The sequence below is a fragment of the Molothrus ater genome, chromosome 16 (genome assembly GCF_012460135.2).
Source record: "Molothrus ater isolate BHLD 08-10-18 breed brown headed cowbird chromosome 16, BPBGC_Mater_1.1, whole genome shotgun sequence".
Classification (NCBI taxonomy): domain Eukaryota; kingdom Metazoa; phylum Chordata; class Aves; order Passeriformes; family Icteridae; genus Molothrus; species Molothrus ater.
The window spans coordinates 1,185,462-1,212,545 of NC_050493.2; the positions used below are offsets into that span (position 1 = coordinate 1,185,462).

The window sequence follows — 27,084 nt, forward strand, 5'->3', positions numbered from 1 at the left end:
TGCCCCTGTTCCTAGGACATCCCCAAGGGATCCCGCTGTTCCCGGGACACCCCGGTCCCCCGGGACACCCCTTTCCCAGGGGACCCTCCTGCTGCCGGGCCCGCTCGCTGTCCCGGTGCCCCGGGAGCCGCGCGGTGCGGGCCGGAGCGGGGGCGGCCGGGGCTGGAGCGGCGCCGTGTTTCCGCCGGCCGGGAGGCGGAGCGGGGGCGGCCGCGGCCGGGCGGAGCAGCAGCAGAGCCGAGCGGCGCCGGGCCGGGCCGGGGCTGTCAGCGCGGCGAGCGGGGCCCCAGCGGGCCGGGCCATGGCGGGCGGGCGCTGAGGCGGCGGCGGAGCGCGGCGGGGCGGGCGGCCGGGGCGGCGGCGGCGCGCCGGGGCCATGCCATGCCCGTAGGGAGAGATGCCTTTGGGAAATGGAGCCGCCGGAGCACCGCGCAAACATGGCGCCCCGCGGCTGCCGCTGCCGGGCTGGTGCCTGCTCTGCTCGCTGCTGTGCGGGGGGCTCGCCGCGACCCCGGCCCCCGCCTGCCGGCCCTGCGCCCCGGGCTGTGCCTGCGCCGCGCCCGCCTGCGCCCTCAACTGCTCGGCCCGCGGCGGGGAGAGCCCGGGGGCCGCCGTGCCCCCCGCCGCCACCGCGCTGTGAGTACCGGGCACGGCCGGGGGGCCGCGATCGGCCCGCACCGGGACGCGGGGAACTCCGGTGGTCCGCCGGAGCGGGGGGCTCCGAGACGGAGTTTGGTTTGGGGGGTTCCGAGACGGAGTTTGGTTCGGGGGGTTCCGCGCTCGGGAGTTTGGTTCGGGGGTTCCGAGCTGGAGTTTGGTTCAGGGGGTTCCGTGTTCAGGGGGTTCCGTGCTCGGGAGTTTGGTTTGGGGCGTTCCGAGCCGGGAGTTTGGTTCGGGGGGTTCCGCGCTCGGGAGTTTGGTCCGGGGGGTTCCGAACCGGGGGGTTCCGTGTTCGGGAGTTTGGTTTGGGGTGTTCCGAGCCGGGAGTTTGGTTCGGGGAGTTCCGAACCGGGGGGTTTCCGAGCTGGGAGTTTGGTCTGGGAGGTTCCGTGTTCAGGAAGTTCTTGGGGAATAACGGGAGGAGAGTGTGCGGGAGCGAGTGTTTGAATTAATTGGGGGGTTAAACACACTTTAAAGCAAACCCCAAAGACGCAGCTAACGCGTAACAAGCATCGCTCCGTGGATGGGATGACAGATGTGTTTGTGTCTGGTTGTTTTGGGTCGGTCAGTCAGGCACGTTCATGAGGGGCACTGCAATGGCCCATGTGCTCTGTCACTGAAATCAGCTCGCTGAGTGACGCAAAAAACAGACGCAGGGGAAAAGTTTGGTTTTCCGTAGGGAGCAGCTTTTCAGTTCTTGACGAGACAAAAGCATCGAGTGATTCATATAGGAAAGATGACGTGGGGCCTGGCGTGGTGGATAGATCTCACATGAACTAATTTCTGGTGGTATTTCGCTGCTTTAAGGGTCTGCTTCTCTATTTGGATATTCTTAACTAAGCTTCCACTTTTGGCGTCAATACAGAGATACTGCAGAAGTTGTGGAGTACCACAGTAAACATACATTGTCGTTTTCACAGGCTGTGTCTGGACTAACTTCAGGAAAATGTGCACATCTCTAAATCCAGCAGCCAAGGTGTTTTCCAGCTCTTTTCTTGCTAGATATATTTAGACTTCTGCAAACAAACCAGCCATTGTTTGTTGCAGAAAGTCCCTAACTGGAAAAGACTGGTTTTTATTAAGGAGGTTCTGGATTTCTGTTATCTGTTGTTGGTTTGAGATGGGGCTCTGCAGCTCCCCAGGCTGCTCGCTGGTCACTGTGGAGCAGCCTCCTGGAGGCTGTGATGATCAGTCCTTCATTTGGCTTTTTGAGGATTTGGGGCTATTACAATGTGTTTCTGTGGTTATTAATGTTGGTAGTAAGTGTTTGAGACTATGTTATTGTTGTTCAGAGGTGCTGAGTTGTAAAAGCTCCCAGAATGTTTTGGGTATTGTGCAGTGACAGATGGAAGCAGGACATAAAGCTCTTGCAGGTGAACAAAACCATGGGAAGGGGAATTGCTCCAGAGCAATGGATGGTGTTTGTGGCACCGTGTTCTGATTGCAGAAGTGTTTGTGTAGGGCACAGAGCTCACGTTGGGAATTCAGGCTGTGGAATCATCCCTGTCAGGCAGCTCATCACTGTGTGTGTCCCAGCTGGAAATGTGTGCTGGTCCTGTTCTGAGGGCTGGGCTGACATGTGCTGAAGTGGGTTTCTTTCAGGTTTACTGCCCTGTTTGACCTCTTGGTGATGGCAGAGAATGCAGGTGCACCCACTGTCATTATAACCATGAAGAGTTTACAGATTGATTTCTGTTGGGATGGAAGGGATTCTTGCTCATGGCTCAGTGAGGTTATGTGAGTTTTGCCTAATAATTTCACATTCCCTTTGTTGAACAGAGACAGATAAATAATGTTTATATATTCTCTCATTAGAGGAAAAATTATTTTTTAGTATCTCAACAACCCCTTTTAAAAAAATTAATTATTCTGGACTGAAAGCAGCCTTTAGGAAGGCCGAGTTCTGAAAATTCCCAGCGCCAGAATTCCCGGCCATTTGCTTGCAGCAGCACTCAGCAACTGCGATTCCGAATTTCTGGCTGTGGCAGCGAGGCCTAGGAAATGAATTCCTCTTGTGTCCGACGTTTTAGACGGAGCAGCTTTGAGGAAATAAATGCCAACCGCGGCCGCGCTGTTACCAGGAGCACGGGGAAAGGTCCCATCCAAAGAATCACTAAGGAAATGGGCTCTGCCGCTCGCAGACACCACATACCTCGCTGGAAGCGGTCTCCAGGCAGACCGAGCGGGAATATTGGCCCCTTCCCATGGCCAGAGTCAGGTTCTTGAAGTGTAACGCAAAGTCTGGCTGGAACCAGGAGCAAAGGCTGTTTTTCCAAATAATCCGCAGTGGATCTGAACTGGGGGAGCGAGGCTTCCAGTGGCAGCATTTGCACTTCTGAGCTCCTGCATCCCAGGAATGCTCTGATCCATCTCTTTTCAAGTGCTTTGCTCTCAGCGCTACCGGATTTTTGTTCGCATTTATTTGAGCCTGAGCTGTTTCTTGAGCTTTCATCGCTTATTTCGTTCCTCGAGTGGAAATAAATCTCATCAAGGCTTTCCGACTTTCCCTTGCAAATACTGATTCTTTCTGACACATCTTCGGTGTCGTGGCAGGTTTGAAGTGGAAATTAGAATCTTGATGTAAAAGGATGATAGTGGAAACTTTGTTTTCCCCTCATTAGGATGGAATAGTGTTTGTGGATGGGTGAGAAGGAGAAGCTGGGATCAGAGGAGCTCTGCTGTCGCCAGGCTCCTGCAGAAGTGGGGATCAGAACTTTCATCGAAAACCCAGTGGGGTTTTTTGTGGATCTGGCACTGAGCCCTGGGGTTGCACTGCCCAGCCGGTGACTTCACCTAAATAAACCTTAAAATAAACAGATCCTATGATTCAGGAACCTGCAGTCTGGTATTTTAAATTTCAAGGATCAGCAGTGATTGGTAGATTTTGATATTATTACATGATGCAGGAAAAGCCTTTTCAAGGCTTGGGGTGTCTTCAAAAGCTATCAGGGGAAAAAAAAGTTCCAGTTTAAATTAAAATCTAATTCAGGTAAACCCACAGGCAGTGGAGTGTCTGTACAGTAGTGTCCAGGCCACAAAAGCAAAATAGCTCTATTGCTGTTCCTAGAAAAAATTGAGACAGCCTGGAATGTCATTCTTGTAGGGAGCCATATCCCAGCGAAAACAAGGCTGCGTTTCTCTTTTGTAAGAGATTTTGGAGAGGGAAAAAGGCCCAAATGAGGTGCTAGATAAATATTTTGCCAGCGAGATTCTTTCAGCCTGTGGAAGGGACCAGTCCCATAAGCAGCTCGTAGCTATAGTGTGAGTGGGAACAAGGAGGCGATTCTGTGGTGTGGTGTCGGAGCAGAACGGGCTCTGCTGTTAGAGAGGGCTGGGCTGTTTATTGTGCTCCTTCCTAAAGCTTCAGAGAACTCTCAGTGCTGCTCCCACGACTGAGAAACTTTTTAAAAATTAAAACTTTTCTTAATGGTGTTTCAGAGCGTATTAAGAGAAATGTCCAGCTCAGGAAGAACAGGCATCCACCGGAGAGGCGGATTTGAAGGTGCTTCTGCTCTGTGCCAAAAGTTGCAATTGAATAATCCCAAGCAGCATCAACGTGTCTCACTTTTGTGATCTGTAATTTGGTGCAGCCAAACCTACAAACCCTGGTAGTGACAAACCCCCACATGTTGAAGAACTGTAATTAAACCTCTTGGAGCCCCACGAGGCAGGACGAGCTGCTGGTGGAATCCTCTGGGTTTCCTCTGACACCTGGTGTGTTTTTTCCTGTGCACTGTTTACACTGATTTTTCCCTGTGTTTCCTGACATTTTTAAGTTTCCTGGTGGTCTCTTTCTGTGTGTTGCTTTTTCCTTGTTGGAGTGAAAGTGAGGGCTGATCCTGCTCTTGTCCTGCTGGCAAGCCCCTGGCAGGTCTCTCTGCGTTTCACTCAGCTGCTTTCATTCTGCTCTCACAAAGAGTGGATTGGAAAGAAAACCACTCACTCAGAAGGTAGAACTCATATGGTTTGTTAATGCTCCTCTGCTTTTTATCCCATTTTAATGGATTCCTTGTTTTATCTCTTGTCATGCCATGTTTTCCATGCTGTGGTTTCCATAACGCGGCTCGGCATCGTCCTTTCTCCGTTCCTCCAAGCTTTGTTATCCTTTGATTGATTGTTGCAGTTCAGCTTGATTTTGTATTTTATTTACTCCACATGTCCCCAAACATTTATCTGAGTTGTAGTGAGTAACAAAGTGAGCAGGGGAAGAAGGACAGCTCGGGAGCAAAGCTGTGCATTCCAGTGCCAGGGTGGAGCGGGCTGGGAGCTGCCTGGATCTGGCTCTTAATGTGAGGAGAGTGCATGGAGCAGTGTGGGCAGTGGGGTGGGTTCTGGGGGACACAGCACTTGTGAGTTAGTCCCTCCACGGCCAACAGCACGATTTTAGGCAGTTGCTGTCAGGCTCAGAGGGAAAATTTCCCATCTCTTCCCCAGTGGAAAGTTGGCAGCTCCGCTCCCGGGCTGTGCTCATGGTGCTGTTGCTGTTCAGAGGAATGGCTGCTGCTGCTCACCAGCCCACCCTTTTCTCCCCCCACATCAAACCAGCCTCCTCTCGCTCCCCACCATCCCTCCCTTCTCTCCAGCCCTTGCTGAAATGTGGCTCCAAGGCTGGAAAGCCGCAGTGGCTGTGGAGCTGCCGGCCACGCTCCCCTTCAGCTGCACGCACGGGCTGTGCTGAAGGTCACTAGCCTGTCCCAAAGGAGCGTGCTGGTGTCCCACCAGACCTCTCCAGCCCTTATTTCTCAGCCTTCCTTTGCAGTAAAGAATGAGCCTGTTTTTCATATCGAATCACCGCTCTTTACGTAGACGCTGAAGCGAAGTCGGCATCTCTGCCAAAACTAAAAATGTCAATTGAAACATAATGTTAGTTTTTTGCTTTGCAAAGGGCACAAAAAGCAAAACTCATGTGAGTGCTGCCATTCATGTTTATTTAAAGGATAGCTGTCATCAGGAAGAGCATCAAAACGTGCAAGCTGTAGCATTTGCAGTGTATTTATAGGAACCGTGACCAGTAAAGAGATTTTGTCATAGAATCACAGAATCCTGGAATAGTTGGGGTGGGAAAGGACCTTAAAGAGCATCTCCTTCACTCCTCTGCTATTGGCAGGGACATCTTCCTTTAGACCAGGCTGCTCCAAGCCCCATCCAGCCTGGCCTTGGACATTTCCGGGGATCCAGGGGCAGCCACAGCTGCTCTGGGCACCCTGTGCCAGGGCCTCACCTCCCTCACAGGGAGGAATTTTTTCCATCTATCAAACCTCAGTTTTTCCTCTTTAGTGTGAACCTATTCCCACCTGTCCTGTCACTACAGGTCCTGATGAACAGTCCCTCAATGGCCTCCCTGTAGCCTTTTCAGATACTGGAAGGTGCTGTGAGCTCTCTGTGCAAGCTACTGCTCTGCAGGCTGAACTTCCTCAGCTTTCCAGCTCTTCCCTTTCCCTCGAAAGGTCACATCCTTTTTGATAATGTGCAGATAAGCAAAACACATAATCAAAACAATTCCTCAGCCAGCTGTTTCTACTGCACTAACAGCAAAATATTTGCCCTCAGGTTAGGAGCAGGTAAATCTCCTCTGCTTCCTGGCATCAGGCCTTGGAGAAACCTCGCTGAGCTGAGCTCGGCAGGGAAGTTTCAGACGTGGCATATGGTCCTGTGTGACTGTGTTTAACCTGCTGTCATGTTGAATTCAATTAGCAGCCCGTGCTAAGGCAGTGTGATAGGCTGGGTTGGTGACAGGACTGGATGTTCATTCACTCTGTGCTAGCAGATCTCCCACCTACAGCATCTCTGGGTGCTGGAGCGTGGCCCTGCTGTTCCCGCAGGCTGTGGGTGCCCTCTGGCAGTGCAGGTGTGGGAGCTGGTGGGATCCCCATTTCTCACTGCAGCTGTGCTGGCAGATGCCCTGCAGGACCATGGGGACACAGGGCTGTGCTGGCTGTCCCAGCAGGCCCAGCCTGCAGCAGCTCGTTCCTGCAGGGCAGCCTGGGGTGGCACGGAGTCTGGATCCGAGCCATGACTCTGCCAGCCTGTTCCTATTCATCCAAAATTGTCCCTGGCCACCACACCATGGCCTTGTTTCTCCTGGTGACAGCTGGCAGCTCATTTTCTGCCAGCCTGTGCAGGCAGCTCCTTGTGTGGAGAAGCACTCTGGGCTCTGTGCGGTGCAGTTTGTGTGTCTGTAATGGAGTCACAGGGTCTAATCCCTGGTTTGGAAGGGACATTTCCAGGGTGGGGTTTGTAGCCCTCCCAGAGCCTGTGCCCACCTCCTTGGACAGACCTCCTGGTCCTTCAGAGAGCTCCAGGAGAGCTGGAGAGGGACTTGTGACAAGGGCATGGAGAGCCAGGACAAGGGGGAATGGCTTCCCACTGCCAGAGGGAAGGGTTGGATGGGATATTGGGAGGAAATTGTTCCTTTTGAGGTTGCCTGGAGAAGCTGGCAGTCCCCAAGGCTGGGTTGGACAGGGCTTGGAGCGCCCTGGGGCAGTGGAAGGTGTCCCTGCCCATGGCAGGGGTGGCACTGGGTGGCTTTGAGGTCCCCCCCAGCCCAGAGTGTTGGGTGATCCCCTGGTTCTGTGGTACTTGCAGATCCCCAGCAATGGCCTCTTCCCAGCTCCATTGCAACATCCCTGGCAGCCCCTCAGCCCTGGCTCCCTCAGGATCCCTGTGGCTGCTCCGGGCTCCTCTGGCAGGGACAGCACCAGCATCCAGAGGCAAAGGAGGGTTTTTTTCCCTGCAGGGACAGGCAGTGGCTCCTTTCCACCCTGGCCTGGGGGTTCGCCAGGGATGCTGTGGAGCCCAGGGCTCGGGGGCTCTGCTCCTGCTGGGAATGGGTTAACCAGGCTGCTGGAATGGGCTCTGCTCCTGCTGGGAATGGGTTAACCGGGCTGCTGGAATGGGCTCTGCTCCCACTGGGAATGGGTTAACCGGGCTGCTGGAATGGGCTCTGCTCCTGCTGGGAATGGGTTAACCGGGCTGCTGGAATGGGCTCTGCTCCTGCTGGGAATGGGTTAACTGGGCTGCTAGAATGGGTTCTGTTCCCGCTGGGAATGGGTTCTGTTCCAGCTGGAATGGGTTAAGCGGGCTCCTGAAATGGGTTCTGCTCCTGCTGGGAATGGGTTCTGATCCTGCTGGAATGGGTTCTGTTCCTGCTGCAATGGGTTAAGTGGGCTCCTGCAATGAGTTAACCAGGCTGCTGGAATGGGTTAAGCGGGCTCCTGCAATGGGTTGACCAGGCTCCTGCAATGGGTTAAGCGGGCTCTGCAATGGGTTGACCAGGCTCCTGCAATGGGTTGACCAGGCTGCTGCAATGGGTTAACCAGGCTGCTGGAATGGGTTAAGTGGGCTCCTGCAATGGGTTAAGCGGGCTCTGCAATGGGTTGACCAGGCTGCTGGAATGGGTTAAGTGGGCTCCTGCAATGGGTTGACCAGGCTCCTGCAATGGGTTGACCAGGCTCCTGCAATGGTGTTAAGCGGTTCCCCGGCCGGAGCCGTGGGAGTGGCGCTCCGAGGAGAGGACCCAGGGTGTGGGCTGAGTCCTCCGGAGGGAGGAACCCGAGGAACAGCTAAGCCTGGGAAAGCAGAGCCCAGCCGGATTGTGTTGGCCAAAGCTGAGCGTTTCTCTCTCAAACCACGCCTCGGCCAGGGGGTGGAGGGAGGCCGGGCTGGAGCTGCGGGTTTTGGTTTGGGGCAGGTTGGTGAAAGCATCTGTGTGCTGTCCTGGGACATTCCTGCCCTGACACAGCCCCAGGGTAGTGAGCTGGGGGATGATCCCTTCATCCCCAAAGCCGTGGTGGGAGCACGTGGATCCCTTTGAGAGCTGGGAAAAAAAAAAAAAAAGTGATCTTTTTTTTTTTTAATTTTTTTTGTGTGTATTTTTGTAGTGCCAAAATGCTGCTGCTTGAAGAAGCACTCCAGAAGTGCCTATTTTTGTATTTTTGTACCTCTGCGCTCACCCGCTCGCCTCGCAGCTGGCTGGGTGTGTGTTAGGGCTTGAATGCAGCCTTTCCACGTGTGGCTTGGAAAATCCAGCTGTTCATTCCTGCCTCTGCTCTCAAATGCCACATTTCCAAGAGCAGGATGCCCATCCTGGCATGGGATGGGGACACTGTGGGGCACTGTGGCTCTCAGGTGGGGCTGTCAGGAGAGGTGCCAAACAGGCCTTGCCTTGCAGGGGATGCTCGTGGCCCAGGGCTGGCAGCCACAGTCCTGCTGTCACTCTGGGGATGTTCCAGGTTTTCCCTCCTGGGCTGCTCCAGTGCTCCCATGAGCAGGGGCTGTGTGGCTGGTTGGGAGCAGAGGGAACAGTGCCAGGTCCTCTGTGGGGTGATACAGCAGGAATCCCAGCCCTTTCCATGCCACGTGCTCCCAGCACAGTGCATGTGCCACATTTCCTCTCCTGGGCCTTGGAGAGCTGAGGGAGCAGCTGGAAACCACAGTGGGATGCAGAGTGGAGCCTCTAAGGAAAGCCTTGCAGCCACATTCCCTCCTCTCTGCTGTGCTTTGTACTCCCGCAGACACCTCTGCTTAAGCTGGGTTGTTTCACCAAAAGAGGAGAGGGACGGGGTTTTTGGGGTGGTGATGGCCTTGTCCCCCCAGACAGGTCCCAGGGGCACGGGGGACCTGGTGAAAGGCTCTGAGCTCTGGCAGAGCCTGTGCAGGCAGTGTGGTGCTGCTGGCCCTCAGCAGAGTTGGGTTTCACCCCTCCCCAGATGAAAAAAAAAAGGTTTGGAAAGCTTTGTGGAAAGAGTGAGCTCGCAAAGGAGGAGTTTGGACACGGAAAGAGCAATCAACTGGCACCTTCCGTGTTTCCTATTGCTGTACCAGCTCTGGGGTCTCGTGGATTGGTGCAGGCACAGCAAAAGGGCAGCTCTTACCTGAGACCTGATGCAGGCAGTCCTGCAAAAGCAAAAAGCATCAGCTTGGAGCACAGGGCACGTGCCTTTGAGGCTGGCAGAGCTGCTGCCATCCCAGCCTCCTCAGCGATTCCAGCAGCATGCACAGTGACTCCTCAGTGATTTGTGTCCCAGAACTGCCCTCACAGCACCAAGAAATCTTCTCCCATTCCCTAAAGCCAAACACAGCGCTCATCTGAAATGGGCTGCAGAGTGATTCCCTGGGAGAAGAGTTTCCACTGGAAAATACCCTGGCTCCCACCCAGTGCTCTGTGGAGCAGTTGTGGAGCACAGCCTGTTGCTGCTACCTGGGTGATTTTCTGGAAGAGGATTGTTAACATGAGCAGGAGTTGGTGGAGCCATCAGTCAGGATCCCTCCTGAGCTCCTTCACTCCACAGCAAAAAGGAGATTCCCTGTCCTGCCAGACTCTGGAGACAACTGCAAACAGAGAGCCACTGCCATGAGGAGAGTGGCGTTGGCCAGAGATTCATAAGTAATGAATTAAATCTGTGCAGAGCAAAGGTTTCTATCGGAGTGTGGGAACATTATTTTACTCCTACGGAGGGAAAACATGAAGTCAGTGGCTTTATAGGCTGAGCTCTGCGACCCCTGATTGCATGGATCGGTGCAAAGGTTGGATCAGAAGTCTTAAAAAAATTACTGTAGACAAAACTGAGGTGGGAAAACAAAAGCTGGAAGAGGCCAAGGGTTAGGCTGTGTTAGTCTCTGAGTTGTGTTAAGGAAATTCACTGTAGCTGGTATCTGTGGTGGATTGTGTTCCCACAGCAGTGAGGAAGGGCTTTATTGAAGGAAAATTAAAAGGAAAGCTGCTTCTCCTGTGTGCAGGAAAGCTGTGCAGGGCACAGCACAGATCAAGCAGCACCCTGGAGACAAAGCTGGAGCTGTCTGGGTGGCACCCGAGGTTCTGCTGGGCTGACACAAGACAATTGCCAAGGTTTAATTGAGAGGGAGGACACACCCTGCTTTCTGCAGGGAGTGCCAGGAGCATCACTGGCTCCTGGATCTGTGTTTTGTACAACACAATAACTTCAGTGGCCCAACAGCCAGACCCCGAGCTCCAAAGCCCTCCCTGTGCTCCCCTCCTGTCACTCCCTGCATCCAGTAATTAACCATCCCTTGGGAAGCTCTGAACCATCCCTTGGGAAGCTCTGAACCATCCCTTGGGAAGCTCTGTGCCTCTCCAGTGCTTGCAGCACAGTGACCTGTCAAGGCAGCAGTGCCACTGGCCTTGGGTAGGTGAATTTCTGGTTACATGCACAGATTGCATCTGCCACAGCCACAGATTTAAGGGGCGTTAACTTGGGTTTGCTTTGCTTTGTGTGCAGTGCCCTGTGCTGTGCAGCCAGTCAGCTGGGAGTATTTCCCTCTGGCATCAGTTAGTCCTTGCAGCAATTAAAGGGTTAATTACAGCTGGCCATCAGATCTCTCAGTCAAGCCAGCAGAGCCCAATGTTGTGCTCTGTGTTCCTTGGATTAATCAGACACATCCAAGTCTGTAGCTTGATCCCATCACTTCAGAGGGAGCTGGGAGAGTTTGGAAATTCCTCTCCCAACACGGGAGAGTTTGGAAATTCCTCTCCCAACACGGGAGAGTTTGGAAATTCCTCTCCCAACACTCCCCTCCTGCAGGACCCTCAGCCTCCCCTGAGCTAGCTCCACTCTGGCTGCTTGGGAGGGACATTCCAGAAGTCACCAGGGCATCTTTTCACAGAATCCCGGGCTCATTTAGGTGGGAAAATACCTCTGAGCTCCTTGAGTCCAAGCTGCGGTCTATCCCCTTCAGAGCATGCATCATCCTCCTCTCCCAGGTGGGTGCTCTGATCAGCACCTTTAGCTCCCAGTGCACGCTGACCACAGTTCCCCCGTTCCCACTGAGCAGGGGCAGCTCCTGGAGCTGCTGTTCCCTCTCCTGGTGTGTGCCCTGGGTGCTCAGTGCACACCTTGGCTCGGGAGGGAGCCGAGCTACTGGGGGCAGTGTTGTCTAAGGGCTGGAACGGGGGAAGCAGGGCTCCTGCTCTTGTTTGCAGCCTGACCCTGCTGCTGTGGGCTGGGCTCTCAGGATTCCTCTGCATCCCTCTGCCTGACTGAGCCGTGGGCTGAGGCTGCACTGAGTGTTGTCCTGGTTCTTTATGGCAATTGGGTGCTTGTGGAGTGTTTCAGCGCTTGGCTGCCCTGGCTTTGTCAGTCCTGCTTGCCTGGTGCTCTGCTCGTCCTCCAGTAAAACATCCCCCAGCAGCTCTTGGGAAGGTGAATCTTCAGCCTGAGCGAGGTGAGCATCAGGGCAGCAAAATGGAGATGTGGGCTCACTTTGACAGCTTCATTGGGACCCTTGGTCCTGCTTTCCCACCCCTGCTTGGCCTTCAGCCTCTTCTTCCTCATCCTCTGAACCAAACCCAGCCTTGTGCTGGGGGAACATCCCCAGCAGCAGCTCCTGGAGCAGCAGGGTCCCACTGTGCTCCTACAGCTGCAGAACCATTAATTTTGCTTTTAAAGCATCTGGAAAAGAACCAAAGTTTTATTTTCTGCCCAACTTATACTTTGTGTTGAGGGCAGACCCATCAGTTTCCCAAACAGGGACATGCCAGCCCCAGCTGGGAGGTCAGAGCTGTGTGCAGTGCAGGGAGCAGCTCCTGAGAGCAGTGTGGCTGCATTTCAGTATTCCCAGGGGAGTTTGGGATGGCAGGGGTGGCTCCAGTCCTCCCCTGGCTGCAAACCCACTTGTGCACTCCTTGGAGTCCTAATTCTGGCTGCCTCACAGGCTGTGTGACAGGAGAATCATGGAATAACAGAATCGCTAAGGCTGGAAAAACCCTCCAAGATCATTGGGTCCAACCATTCCCCAAGGCCATCACAAATCATGTCCTCAGCCATTTGTTGGACACCTCTGGGGATGGTGACTCCACCACCTCCCTGGGCAGCCCCTTCCCCTGCCTGACGACCCTTTCATAAAGAAATTGTTCTGATGTCCAACCTGAGCCTCCCCCTCCTGTTTTGCAGCGGGGCGAGGCTGTAGGAGCTCCATGGCCGGGGCAGGGGAGGTGCCTGAGGTGGCACAGGCAGTTTGTGTCCCAGCCCTGCCCGTTCTGGGGTGCAGCAGAGTGTGACAGACACGGGGGCTGGCGCGCGGGGCTGCTGTGATGTGAGGTCCTGTGGTGTGAGGTGGTGATGGGCTGGGGCTGCTCATGGACCCAGCTGCCCCTGGAGCATCTTCAGGGTGCTGGAGCTGCATGCCCAGTCCTGTCCTGGCCCAAAGGGGGGCACAGCGTGGCTGAGGTGTGCATTGGTGTGGAGGGGGAGTAGCAGCAGCCGCTCACTGCATCCCTGTGCCTGCCTGTGAGGGGCTCCTGGTGGCCCTGCAGGTCCCTCCGTGGTGGCCTGCAGGCAGCAGGATCCGTTTGGTGGCACAAGGGGAGCCAGGTTCCATCCTGGATTAATCATTAGTGCGCTTAATGGGTTGTAGCTGAGAGCCAGAGCCAGCACATCACCTGAGACTCTGCACAGCACTCAGGGGCATCAGGTGCTGGCCCAGCTCTGCTGCCCAGCTCTGGGGCTCGCAGGAGGGAACGGAGGCAGTGGTTAATAGGTAGGATGGAGTTAATCATCCACTGAATTCCTCAGCTACAAACTCTCTCCTCAGTGTTTTTTCTGGTGCTGTTGCTGGAAAGGAAATGGGGGTATGTGGAGCAAAACCACACTTAACAGCTCACAGTAGCCCTGGTGTGTGCAGGATTTCTTGCCTTGTGCTGAGGTGGAGCTCCCCTCTGAGAGGAGACGCTTGGATGGTCTGGTGGAGCTGGGCAGTGCTGGGGTATTTGATATTTCTGCACCTTTCCCTTTGGGTGCCTAGGCCAGGCCCTGGAGAAGGAAGAGTCTGCGCTTTCACCTGCCTGACACCCAGGAAGGATCTGTATTTTTCTCACAGTTGCCAATCCCCAACAACTCAGACAAAAGTGAGAGAAGTTATCTTAATTAATAAAATAGCAAGGATGTAATTACTTACAAAAGTCCAGCTCTGGCAGCCCAAACATGAGTCAACTACCTCTCATAAATCTTGAGATTAAAAAGAAACAAAGGAAGGCCCAGTGCTGGTGCCTTTTGTGTTTGAGCCTGAACTCCCATGCAGGAGACACCTGAAGCATCTCTGTCTCCCTGAGGAGATACAGAGCAATAACAGATTTCAGCAAAACAGAAGGGAAGGAAAAAGTAGAGATTATAATTTAATGTCATGATTCCAGGAGACAAGGGAACCCACCACTTCTTTTAGACAAAGACTGAGTGTGTTTTCTAATTGTTTTTGGGGTAAAGATGAGTGATGCAGAGCTACATACCATGGGACCAGGTACAGGAATTTGTCACACGTGAGTGAAAAATAACCCAGTTGGTGTTAGTCATGCTGCAGAATGTGCTAGCAGTTCAACAATGGCCTTAAACACTGAGTGGGATCCAATTTAAACCCATAAAAGTGAGGAAGTCTGGACTTGGAGCCTGTTCTTCTACCTGTGTACGCAGCTGTGTGTGGAGTAGCTGTGGCATAAACAGCCCAGGATGGTGTTAGGATTTCTTTTTACTCCATTAAACAGTTGTCATTTGTTTCCAAGGGTTGGATTTTATTGCTCCTCCTGTTTCATGCAGCAGGAAATTAAAAAAAAACCCAGCCCAACACACAAGAAAAAGATGCAAATTCTTATTTGCTCAAATTCGGCTGAATGTAGGAGCTGGGGCTCCAGGTCACTTCACAAAAACGTTTTAATGTCTGATGATTCTGAATGTGATAAAAATACGTGAGACCCATGCTCAGGCCTCTGGGGTGGTGATCTTAGAGGTCTGACCATGGTGATTCTATGATTTGCCTTTTTGTCTTGCGTGGGAGCAGCAGTCGGGAGCCCAGAACCCTTTCTGCAGTTACAGCCCGGGCTGGGCACGGACAGGAGACGGTTCCCTTGCGCCTGGTGCCTCCCCTTCCCTCCTCCCACGCCTGGAAGGGTCCAAGGCCGGTGCAGTGAGGCTCTGAGCAGCCTGGCGTAGGGGAAGGTGTCCCTGCAGGGCAGGGCAGGGCAGGCCGTGGATCAGCAGCGTGCAGGTCCTGCCCTGAGCCCTGCCCTTTCCTCCTGCGCTGCTGATCCTGCTGGGTGCCAGCCCTCAGGGCAGTGCCTGTGTGGGTTACACAACCCCAGTGCACAGAGCCTGCCGCAGGGAGCCAGGGCAGCAACGTCCTCTTGGATCTGAGAGGCAGAGGGGTGCTATGGAAACCCAACTTGTTGTTATTATATGGGAATGAAATTTATTATTTCGCTCCTCTGCCTCGGTTTGTGATTACGCCATGTAGCAATTTTTAGCCTTGGCAAGAAGGTGGTTTAGCATCAGACCAAAGATGCAGCTTAACTCAGTGTCTGCTGCAAATCCTGGGAGCGGTGCTGTGGCTGAGAGAGCAGCACAGATTCTCCTCCTGCTGATTTATGAGTGTCATCCCTCTCGATGTTGCTGTGGTGGCCAAAGTTTACCAAGGATGTTTACCCAGGCCTTGCAGTGTCTGTGGAGCTGAGGAGGGATCAGGATTTGGTGTCCTGCTGCTCCCAGCCTGCTTTGGGAGCCTTCCAGTCCCTGCAGGGCTGGGAGCAGGGCACAGGGCCCTCTGCGAGCCCTGGCTGCTCGGGGCACTCTGTCTGTGCCATTTTATTTGTCTTGGCCTTGCCTTGGTGTTCCCTTGCTCTTCTTTCCCTTTTAAACAAAGCAGATTTGCTGGTGGTTTGTGTGTGCCGCGAACACCCTCTTACACAATCACCCTCGTGGCTTTCTGCAGAATAGGGAAGAGTAATTTTGGATTTAATCATTAAGCTGGCACAGTCCAAGACAGTTACCTGAACCTGAAGTGAAGCATCAGCCCTGGGTTTCTGTTTTAACCAGCATGAATCAAAACAACAACAACAACAAAATCAATCTGTTTTGCTGTAGGAAAAACATCCATGAGCTATAAGGGGTGTGACTCTCTTGTTTTTAAGATGTCTGTCTGTGTCAGCTCCAGGGACATCAGCCCTGGTGGGTCTCTCACGGTTCATTTGCCCCTTCTTGGTGAGTTTTTCACTGTGTGATGTGTGGAGACTTTGGGTGTTGGACTTAGCTGCAGCAGTAAACACCTGGGGTTCAGGTGAATCAACCCAGGGCCTGTGCTGGGGAACTTTGGAAAAACCCTGAGCTGAGGAAGATTTGAACTACTTAAGAAAAGATTTCTGAGAGGAAGAATCGGTACCAATGTCATCCCAGCATGTGTGGGGAGTAGGCAACAATTTAATACATTTTATATATTTAATATTGAATATATTTTTATATATTGACAAACATGTACATATGGACCTGGGAATGAAATGTCTCTTGGCTGTGCAAATGCAAAGAAAAGAGAAGAACCAGCACAAACAAGGCCCATGAAGTCACCTCAGCCTTACTCTGAGTTCTCCAATGGAGTGTTCCAGCCTGTTCTGGTCCCATGCATGAAGGAATGCCCAACCCTGGCTGGGGTGTTTTACCAGCCCATGGCAGATGGAGAAACCAAACAGGGGACTGTGGGATGTGCCCTGTCCTTGTCAATGTGATGAAGAAATCGGGGAGAAAAGTGTCACAAAAACTGCAGGGAGGGAGGAGCTGCTTGCCAGGGAGATGGAATAATTAAAGAAAAGGGGAGCCTGTAGTAGAAGGGAAGGTGCTGATTGTGAATCATCAGCTGTCTGTGCCTTTCCTGCTGTAAAAGGGTGCATGGCCAGGCTGTGTATTTGTGCTGGCAGTGAGAGATCTCTGCAGTCACAGCCCTACCCTGTTTAGCTTTGCTACTATTTGGAGGAGCTGTGCCAGGACTTATTGGAATCCCCCAGGCAGATGTTTAGAAAAATCTTTTAAAACTGGTGGGGCTGTGGGATCAGAAACCCTCGCCTGGTCTCCAGAGCAATTGGCTTTGTTTGAAAACAAGGTCCACAGTAGGATGCTGGAGTGTGTGAGGTGTTTTGCACAGCAGTGTTTAATGGGATCAGGAAAGGGATACCTCCCAGGAGTATTTGCAGGTATTAAATCATTAAGGAGATTAGCAGAGTTGCAAGACCTTTTTTTTTTTTTTTCCTCTAGACAGTTTATTACACATAATGATGTTCTTATAAAAGGATTAGAGGCATTGGTGCTGTGAGAGAAGGGAACAGGCACTGTGATGATGCTCCCTTTAACAGACCCCTGACAGGACCTGCAGTCTGAAGTGAGTGGAATTATCCTTCCTCTGATTCCTCAGAGAAAAATCACAGAATCACGGAGTGCTTTGGGCTGGACCTTAAAGACCATCTCATTCAGGGCCACCTTCCACTGGACCAGGTTGCTCCAGGCCGTGTCCAGCCTGGCCTGGGACACTCCAGCTGGGTCAGGATTGTGTTTTATTTGAGGGAGAGACTCCCTTTGCCCAGGGAAGGCAGCCTGCAGGAGCAGCAGCTCCCTGTGGCAGTGGGATGCGTGTCCAGCCCGTGGCACCAGCTCTGTGCCCGCTGTGGTTCCACCACAAACACACTGGCACTCCTCCCTGTAGGCTGTGGAATGGCTGCTGTGCTCTCCTCCTGTTTCTCCTGAGTCTGGGCTGAAAAGGAAGCTCTGGAGTTAACCTGTCCTTGTCCTGGAGCAGGTGTGACTTACCCACAGCTGTGGATGACCTGTGTGCCAGCTCAGGGAGAGCTGGCTGGCTGGGAGGGCGGATGCTCAGAGCCTTCCCTGTCCTTCCCCAGGCACCATGGAGGTTCTCATTGTCCCTAGGGAGCAGCACAGCCGTGTTCTCAGCCCCTGGTGGCTCTTTCTGGAGCCCCACGTGTCCCCTGAGCTGCACAGGAGCCCTTTGGGGCACAGGAGGCTCTGCAGGGCTGCACAGGAGCTGCACAGGAGCTGCACGGGAGCTCTTTTACAGCCAGCTCAGACAAGCCCAGGAGGGTCTGCCCGAGCCAGAGGTCAGAGGGAAATTGTTGTTGTTGTTGTTGTTGCTCTGGGCAGGTGGGGATCAGTCCAGGCCAGGGGGAAGGGTTGAGCTGAGGGCAGCAGTGCCTGTTCCCTTCTCCAGGTCAGCTGCATCTGGCCAGGATAAGCTGATGGCTTGGTTGAGCATTCTTCCAGAGCTCTTTCCAGGGATCTGTCCCTGGGTCTCCACCCCACACCTCCAGATACGTTGCAGAGTGGATTTCTCAGCCCCTGATACTTGGCAGGAGTGTGGACAATAACTCTTCTCAGGCAGATCACATTAAAGTTTTGGCTCTCTCCTATCTGGAGTTCAGGTTTTCAAAGGAATGGGTAGAACTGAATGTACGAGTCCTGCTGAGCCCAGGAGATCCTGATCCTTCCTGGCTCTGGTGTCAGGCTCGTGTCATTCCAGCTGTGTCACTGCTGAGGAGTCACTTGTACCACTTCAATCCTTGGAATTTTAGGGGGCTGTTGGACATTTTAGTGTACAGCACGTGGGAGTGGGTGGGTCCTGGATGGGTCTGTTGGTCAGGGTGGGTCCAGAGGAGGACCCTGAGCAGGCTCCTGTGCACAGGGGTCCAGAGAGAACCAGAAGTGTGGATCACCTGCACGTGCTCTGACTTGAGGAGTACGTTGAGATGGGATATTGGGAAGAAATTTGTCCCTGTGAAGGTGTGGAAGTGTCCAAGACCAGGCTGGATGGGGCTTGGAGCAGCCTGGGTTAGTGGAAGGTGTCCCTGCCCATAGCAGGGCGTGGAATCGGATGGGCTTTGAGTTCCTGTCCTACCCAAGCCATTCCAGGATTCTGTGACCTTGGCAGGGATCAGATGGTTTTCTGTCTCCCAAACCTGTTTTGAAGGCCTGCTGGAGGGGCAGCTGAGGCCCAGCAAGCTGCTCCTTTCCTCTGTACCTGCTCTGGGCCTCTGAACCATTTTGAGGCAGAAATATTCTGACTGCATCACAGAAGGCTTCCTAATGCTGAAAGGAAGCAGCCCAACCACACACATTATTAATGCCAGAAACACGCAAATGGCTTTTGTACGGGAACCAGCAGCTCTATATTGGGTTCTAATTGGGTTTTGTTTTCAGAAGGAAGGTATTTAAGGTTCTATACTGAACATGCTGCAAAAACATTGAGAGCAGAGCCCTCCAACCCAAACAACCACGTTTGAAAAAGGCTGGGGGAGCTCGAATCAGGGATTAGGGGAAGCCTGTCCTTTGGCATCTCCAGGCCAGGTCCCTGTGCTCTGTCTGTCCCTGGCTCTGGGGTCTGCCCTGCCCTCTGATTTACAGCACTGAACATCAACCAGAGCTGCTGCTTGAGGAATTCCTCGAGTGTTTCTGTTCCAGTAGGGATTTGTGGGCCTGACTTTGAGTTATGGAGCCTTTGTGCTAGAGAGATGTTTACAACTAAACTTGGAAGCCCTTTCTCCCTTGGATTCCTGGAAATACTGTTATCTCAAGCTTCAGGAGGAACTTCTGCACGGAGACCACCCAGGACTGAGAGCTACCTGTCACCAGAGCACCTCTGCTGCCCCTGGTCCTGCAGGGAGACTGAAATTGGGCACGGCCTGGGCTGAGCCCTCAGCACCTGGAAGGGCTGGAGCAGCTGTGGAACAGCAGAGGTGGAGACATCCTCATCTGCAAAGTTTCTGCCTCACCTGTGGTGCCTTCAGCCCGGTGGACAGCAGAGTTCTGCCCTCGTTCTGCTGGGGGAACATCCCTCCAGAGGGCCTGCAGGATTCTCCCTGGTACCTTCCCTTCCTCCCTCCCCTGGGGCTGGCTCTGCATCCACTGCTGTTGCTGCTCCTGCTTTCCTTCAGAGGCTTTTTTAAATTTTATTTTGAGCATCAGTTGCATTGTTATCATATTTGCATCCTGCCAGTTAGTGATCGCTGCACGAGGAGGGGACAGTGCCCCTGTTCTGTCACCTGCCCCATGGGCACACCAGGTGGGCCACCACAAACCAGTTTAACCAGCCAGCCTGTAGGGCCACAGTGGGAAGCAGCTCCTTTTGCTGCTGTGACAGATTGCTGCTTTTCAGAGGGGATGGAGAAACACCCCTGGTCCTTGTCTCTCCTGGGATTTCCTTTGGCACAAGAAAAAATTGGACACCTGGAAGAAATGTGGTCCCCAAGCCTGCCTGAAAGAGACCTCAGAGAAGGAGATGTCAGTCCCCATGGCAGCAGTGGGAGCCTGGCTCTGTCCTGGCTCTGGGGAGGGCAGGGGAGCTGGACAGGGGGATGGGACTGGAGCAGGCTGGACAGTGGGATGGGACTGGAGCAGAGCTGGACAATGGGATGGGACTGGAGCAGAACTGGACAGGGGGATGGGACTGGAGCAGGCTGGACAGGGGGATGGGACTGGAGCAGAGCTGGACAGGGGGATGGGACTGGAGCAGGCTGGACAGGGGGATGGGACTGGAGCAGAACTGGACAGTGGGATGTGGCCAGAGCAGAGCTGGACAGTGGGATGGGACTGGAGCAGGCTGGACAGTGGGATGGGACTGGAGCAGAGCTGGACAATGGGATGTGGCCAGAGCAGAGCTGGACAGTGGGATGGGACTGGAGCAGGCTGGACAGTGGGATGGGACTGGAGCAGGCTGGACAGTGGGATGGGACTGGAGCAGAACTGGACAGGGGGATGGGACTGGAGCAGAACTGGACAGGGGGATGTGGCCAGAGCAGGCTGGACAGGGGGATGTGGCCAGAGCAGGTTGGACAGTGGGATGGGACTGGAGCAGGCTGGACAGGGGGATGTGGCTGGAGCAGAGCTGGACAGGGGGATGGGACTGGAGCAGAACTGGACAGTGGGATGGGACTGGAGCAGGCTGGACAGTGGGATGGGACTGGAGCAGAACTGGACAGGGGGATGGGACTGGAGCAGAACTGGACAGTGGGATGGGACTGGAGCAGGCTGGACAGTGGGATGGGACTGGAGCAGGCTGGACAGGGGGATGTGGCTGGAGCAGGCTGGACAGTGGGATGGGACTGGAGCAGAGCTGGACAGGGGGATGTGACCAGAGCAGAGATGGACAGGGGGATGGGACTGGAGCAGAGCTGGACAGGGGGATGTGGCCAGAGCAGGCTGGACAGGGGGATGTGGCCGGAGCAGAGCTGGACAGTGGGATGGGACTGGAGCAGGCTGGACAGGGGGATGTGGCCGGAGCAGAGCTGGACAGGGGGATGGGACTGGAGCAGGCTGGACAGGGGGATGTGGCCGGAGCAGAGCTGGACAGTGGGATGGGACTGGAGCAGGCTGGACAGGGGGATGTGGCCGGAGCAGAGCTGTGCTCCAGGCAGGAGCTGGCCCAGCGTTACATAACGCACCAGAGACACGTTCAAGTGATTAATTTGAGGCTCTGGCAGCCGCTTCCCTGTAATAATATTTTAAACATTACTTTTCCACTGGCCCTTGCCAGCGATCGTTATTTTGCGCTGTGGAGGCTGTAAAATTTCACTTCAAGGATGGGTTTCACTCCCGTTACAGAATGTGTCTGGAATGTGCAGATGTTTCCTTCGGGGAATAGGGAGCCAATGGGCTCTAACACATCAGCCCTGCGGGGAGGACTCAACGTGCTGAGCAGCCCTATTCACAAAATCCCAAACAAACACACACACACAGAGCCCGTGGAGGTGCCCGGCCCTGGGCATGGGAACCCAGGCTCTGCTGGAGCTCAGGAAGGTTCTGGGCACAGAGGGGTCCCTCGGGGGGTCCTACACAGTCCCACATATTCCTGAGTTCTGGAAGAGTTGTGCAAGCTTTGGCTGGCTGGGTGCAGATAAGGTGGCTTGGAATGATGTGGTCGCTTCCAACCCAAACCAGTCCGGGTTCTGTTGGTTTTGAACTGCAAGAGGGCAGGGTTGGATGGGATATTGGGAAGAAATCCTTGACTCAGAGGGTGATGAGGCCCTGGCACAGGTTGCCCATCCCTGGCAGTGTCCAAGGCCAGGTTGGACAGGGCTTGGAGCACCCTGGGATAGTGGGGAAGGTGCTGGGATTGGAGCTGGATGAGCTTTAAGGTCCCTTCCAACCCAAACCATTCTGGGGCTCCATCGTTAACCTCCCACAGGTATCCAAGGGTTGTGCATGTCAAGGACAAAGCAGCTGCTGTGGATGTGCCAGAATTAGAGAAAATGGGAAGATGGGATTTAATTGCACAAAAAAATAGATTGCATGGAGAGCAGGGAAGACTGAAAATTGCTTTTTATGGAACAGCTTCAAATTAAGGAGCTTCAAATTAAGGCTGTAACCATCCCTGAGGGATATGTGGTAGGGCTGGTCCTCTTTTAATGGGATGATACAGCAGAGCATTAATTTTTTTATTTCTGTAATTTTCTCTTTCCTTATCATCTTCACTGCAAAGAAGGGGAGGACAAAGCATTGGGGCATCAGGTCCTTAAAGAGGAGCCCTTAAAGGGTCAGTGATGGACACAGGGAAAGCTGCAGAGGGACTTGGGAGGGCCAGGACAAGGGGGAACGGCTCCTCAGCAGCACAGGGAGGGTTAGGTGGGAGACTGGGGAGAAATTCTCCCTGTGAGGGTGGTGGAACACTTCCAGGGCACCGTTGCCCAGAGAAGCTGTGGATGCTCAAAACTCTGCCTCTGGCGTTGTGAGAGCCTGGATGAGCAGTGGAAGCTCTTACAGAAAATAGATATACAAGATAGGAAAGAGAAGTGTTGGTTGTGATGAGCATGGGCTCAGCTCAGGCCCATTGGACACTGATAAGCAAAAGATCTTAAGGAAAAGTCTCTGTCCAGCAAGGCTGGGAAGAGTAAAGAGTTTTTCAAGTACATTGGGAATTAAAGGAGTTAGATGATACTGGTCTGTTAATAGATGAACATGGTCAAATTATCAATGAAGATACAGAAAAGGCAGCACTGCTCAGTAAATATTTCTGTTTTCTATTTGGAACAAAGCCAGGTGATGTATTTGTATCATATGAGGATGATGAAACACTTTCCACTCCAACAGTAACCGGGGAGGATGTTAAACAGCTGCTATTAATGTTAGACCTTCTTAAACCAGCAAGTTCAGAGATTTTGCATCCAAGACTTTTAAAAGATCTGGCTGAAGAGTCCTCTGGGCTATTAATGTTCACTTTTAATGGATTTTAGGGCCTTAGGGAGATTCCCAGGGACTGGATCAAAACAAACATGGTGCCAGTGTTAGCAGAAGGTGAATGGGGTGGTACAAGCATTCGTTAGCCCAATGTCCTGATTCTGTGTCCCAGGGAGAAACAATGCTGTGCCTCAGAATTAAAGGGGATGGTGTAATTAGTGGCAGTCAACATGGAAAATCCACTCATGGAAAATAGATCTCCCGAACCTCTGCCTTTTAAGTAACTTTGCAGATGGAGGAGCAGAAGATGCTGACGTTGATGTAATACACATCTGATTTCTGCAAGAAGTCAGAATTTGAATTCTGAGTCGAGTTTTTGAGTTTTGACTCAGTGTCACATGTATTTGTGACATTGGAATGAAAAAAGGCAACACTGCAGATGTTAAAGGGATTAAACATTGGCTTCAGAAGGTTTCATAGAAGGATAGACTCGACCCAAAGGATCGTTTGGGTTGGAAAACACCTCCAGGCCATCCAGTTCCAACCCCCTGCCATGGGAAGGGACACTTCCCACGAGATCAGTTTGCTGCAACCCAAAGCTTTCAATGATTCTCAGTCCTTATGTGGGATGGGAACATCCTCTGGAGGGCTGGGGGGCGCCTGCTCGGGCTTGGGCAGGAATGGGTGCGTGGAACCTGTGTGGAACCTGATGATCTGCAGTGTTGGAGCTGTTGGGATGAGCCGTGGGTGGAAAGCACCCCTGGGTTGTGCTTTGGCTGGGGCTGGGGGGTCTGAACGTGCTGCACTTTTTGCTTTTTTGCTCCCAGCCCTGCTGCTCTGGGGGTTTTCTGTCACAGGCAGCGCCTGTGAACCCAGGGCTGTGCTCAGCATCCCCAAAGTTTCCTTTGGGCTGTTTTTACACATATCAAGTACTAATCTGACGGCCCCAAATCCATGAGTTTTCCCTCTGGGAGGAAGAAAGTAAATCAAGAGGCTCATCAGCTCTCCAGCACAGGCTGTGCTGCAAAATCCTGCTCAGAGTTGGTCTCCATCACTGACAATGCTCTGCCAGGACCTGAGTGGGTTTTCCTTTCTTCTTTTCCCCATCAGTGTTTTAGGGGACATCCCATGCTGGAGCTGAAGGATGTTGGTGAGAGCCTGAAACAGGACAGTGAAACAGGGAGCCTCTTCAATGAGATGTTGCTGGTGAAACATATTGGAGATGAAAATCAAGTGACAGACAGGGCTAAAATAGACACAAAACTGTTTTTCCTCAGCAACCACCCAAGAACCTGGAAAACTTGGAGGGGGCTGTTAGCTGAAGGTTGAGCAGATTGGGGACTGAAGGGGAAAGGGCTGAGGGGTGTTACTGCCCTGGGAAGGGACAGTGCAGGGACAGGGCAATGGGAGGCTGTGTCCATGTCAGCCCTGAGGCAGGTCCTGGCAGGTCAGTGTGGAGCCAGGCTGGTGCCATCCCCATCCATGTGCTTCTCCAGGCTGGGGAATTTGGGAGCAGGACGTGGAGCTCAGGCTTTGCAAAGGACTCGGGAGGGAATGGCCAAAACCCTTTAATTTGGTCTGCTCAGCTTTGTGCTGCTGCAGGGATGGGAGGGATGTGGTGGCCCTGTCCCTCAGCCACCTCGTGGCTTTGCCATGAGGCTCTCCCGTGTTTCTGGCTGCAGTGTCTGCTCTGTGTGTCTGCTGTGCCTGCCGTGAGGGGCTTTGCTGCTCTTTTCCTCAATGCTTTGTGAGCTCCAGGGCTTGGAGCACCCTGGGCTCGTGGAAGGGGTCCCTGCCTGTGGCAGGAGCTGGGACTGGGGAATCCTGCAGGTCCCTTCCCACCTAAAGCATTGCAGGATTCCTGATCCCTGTGAGGGCTGTGTTTTGCTGCTTGTGCTTTGTTTTCCCTTTGTTTGTGCTGCTGGTGCCTGACAACCGCTGACTGCTCTGTGTGAGAAATGGGAGAGTTATTTCCCAGCTGTTTGAAGAAATGGCTTTTGATCTGATGCTGCCTTATCAGTGCCACATTCTCTCAGCTGGGCTGTGCTCTGAGCTCAGCTCAGAAGTGGCAGGAAGGTTTTTACAGGCCTCCCTGGCTTTTGGAGGGTCAAGCCTGGTTTGTGAATCTCATTCTGTATCAGCGATGCCCAAATTGTTCCCCTGTTCCTTTTGGGGTACAAAACACAGATACCCCAGAGGGTTTCCAAGGGAACATTCAGACTTTACCAGCGTTTGCAGATGGGATGTGTGCTTTGGAGAAGACTCCTGGAGTTCTCCATGTCCCTTGGCTCCACTCCCCTGTCAGCTCAGTGTCACATCCCTGTGACCAGTCCAGCATTAGCCTGAGCCCCCTGCATCCTGTGAGCCCTGCCTGTGGCTCCTTTCCTGTGCACTGCAGAATTTACAGTGCTAGGGTTAAATAGAATTGGGTTTTACTGTTTCTCACATCCCTAGAGGACAGCTGTCCAAGGAAAAGTAATTATTCCCATAGAAAAGCCTCACTTACAAAATAAATACAAATTGAGTCATAAAAAAAGCAGGATGCAAAGATTATCGATGCCATTCCCTGTCCCAGTGGTGAGTTAATTTCAGTAACACCCAAACATTTATTGAAAACTCTTCACTTTGTGTAAGGAAGATTAAGCACTGAGTAGCTCAGCTGTGTAATCCCTAAATTACAGCTTCCAGAGGGCTCCCTTTTTATGGTAAAATCAAATGTTCCTGGGCTCCCAGCAGGCTGATTTGGAGACGTGCTGGGCTCTCAGGAGAGCAGAGCTGGGCCCTGGGGTCGCTGTGTGCTGGCACACAGGGCACAGGACCGGGAGCAGACGGGTTTGGGGGAAGCAGTGGGATCTGCATGGAGAGCACTCGGCTTTGGGCTGCACTAGGATCTGCTTGAGCTGTGCCACGTGTGCTCGGAAGATAGCTGGATTCATCACATCTTTGGTTGCTCTGCAGACTTTCCACGAGGCAGATGAGTGTTTGCAGGGCTGACATTTCCCTGGCTGGAGCTGCAGACGGCTCGTTTGCGTGCGGCGCTAATTGTGGGCAGCAGCTTGATTGCAGTGTTTGGGTTCTGGAGCTCTCTGTGCTCCCATCCTTGCCCTGGTGTCACAGGGCTCGCTGTGCCTGAGCTCTCTCCTGCTTCTGTGCCACCTGAAGCCAGCCCTTGGCAGTGAGGGAAGGAGCAGGGCCAGTGCCAGCCCTGGGCAGCGCCAGCTCCTGGTCCCTCAGAGGGAGGGGGGACCTCTCAGGACAGTGCCATCCCTCTGTCCCCCTGCCTGTCCCTTTCCTGGCCTCTCCAAGCTCCCCTGGTCACACCCCAGGGCCCCCCTCACCTCTGGCTGTGTTGTTTGGGTGCTGGGGATGCAGGGATGGAATCGGCTCAGGGTGAGGATGACTTGGAAGGAGCTGAGCTGTGGGTCCTGGATTTTGGAGCCCCCTGGGGAGGGAGAGGGATGGAGCACAGGGTGCCAAGGCTGCAGGACAGCCCTGCCAGAGCATGACACCCTGCCTGAGGTCACACATGCCCTTTGTTCCAGGCTCCATCCCTGCTCCACAGCCTTATTTGGGAAGGGCTGCGGGGAGCTGCTGGCTGCAGGGCCCTGAGGAGCTGCTCCTGGAGCACAGCTGCTCTGCAGACAGCTCCCACCTGCAGGGAGCCCTTCTCCTGACCCTGCTGGGGCTGCCTGGCCGTGCTGTGAATGCTCCATCCATGGCTGGGATGGCCTGGCTGTGACAGGAGTGCCCTGGCTATTGTGAGGGTGTTCTGGCTGTGGCTGCCATGCCCTGGCTGTGGTTGGGGTGGCCTGGTTGTGATTGGGATGCCCTGGCTGTGCTTGGGGTGGCCTGGTTGTGATTGGGATGCCCTGGGGGTGATTGGGATGCCCTGGCTGTGCTTGAGATGCCCTGGCCATGACAGGGGTGCCCTGGCTATTGTGAGGGTGTTCTGGCTGTGGCTGCCATGCTCTGGCTGTCCTTGGGATGCCCTGGCCAAGGTTGGGACACCCTGGCAGTGGCAGGGGTGCCATAGCTGTGACTGCAATGCTCTGATCATGGTTAGGACACCCTGGCCAAGGCTGGGACACCCTGGCTGTGCTTGGGATGCCCTGGCTGTGGCTGGGACACCCTGGCCAAGGTTGGGGCGCCCTGGCAGTGGCAGGGGTGCCATAGCTGTGGCTGCAATGTGCTGATCATGGCTGGGACACCCTGGCTGTGCTGGGGTGCCCTGGCAGTGGCAGGGGTGCCTTGCCTCTGCACCCTGCAGTGTTTGCAGCCTCACCTCCTCTGTTTGCTCCAGGCACAGGAGCAGAGGGTGTAGGAGGGACTGTGTCACCCGGGGTGCCCCGAGCTCTCAGCTCAGTCATTTCCCTGCTGCTCAGGGCACAGGCTCTCACAGCCCCGTTCCTGAGCTGCAGGATTTGCTCCAGCCTTGCTTTACTCCTCAGACCCAAGGGTTTCCTTGTGTCGGGGCTCAGGG

At 53.8% G+C, this 27,084-nt stretch overlaps 1 protein-coding gene across 1 annotated transcript in view; it reads left to right on the top strand.

The window, feature by feature from the left end:
• Positions 1–397: 397 nt before the first annotated feature.
• The window catches only part of PKD1 (polycystin 1, transient receptor potential channel interacting), an 82,243-nt gene continuing 55,556 nt past the window's right edge, over positions 398–27,084 (top strand). Inside the window, 1 exon segment of the mRNA XM_054516530.1 lies at positions 398–636. Within this exon segment, the coding sequence (XP_054372505.1) occupies positions 398–636 (239 nt within the window).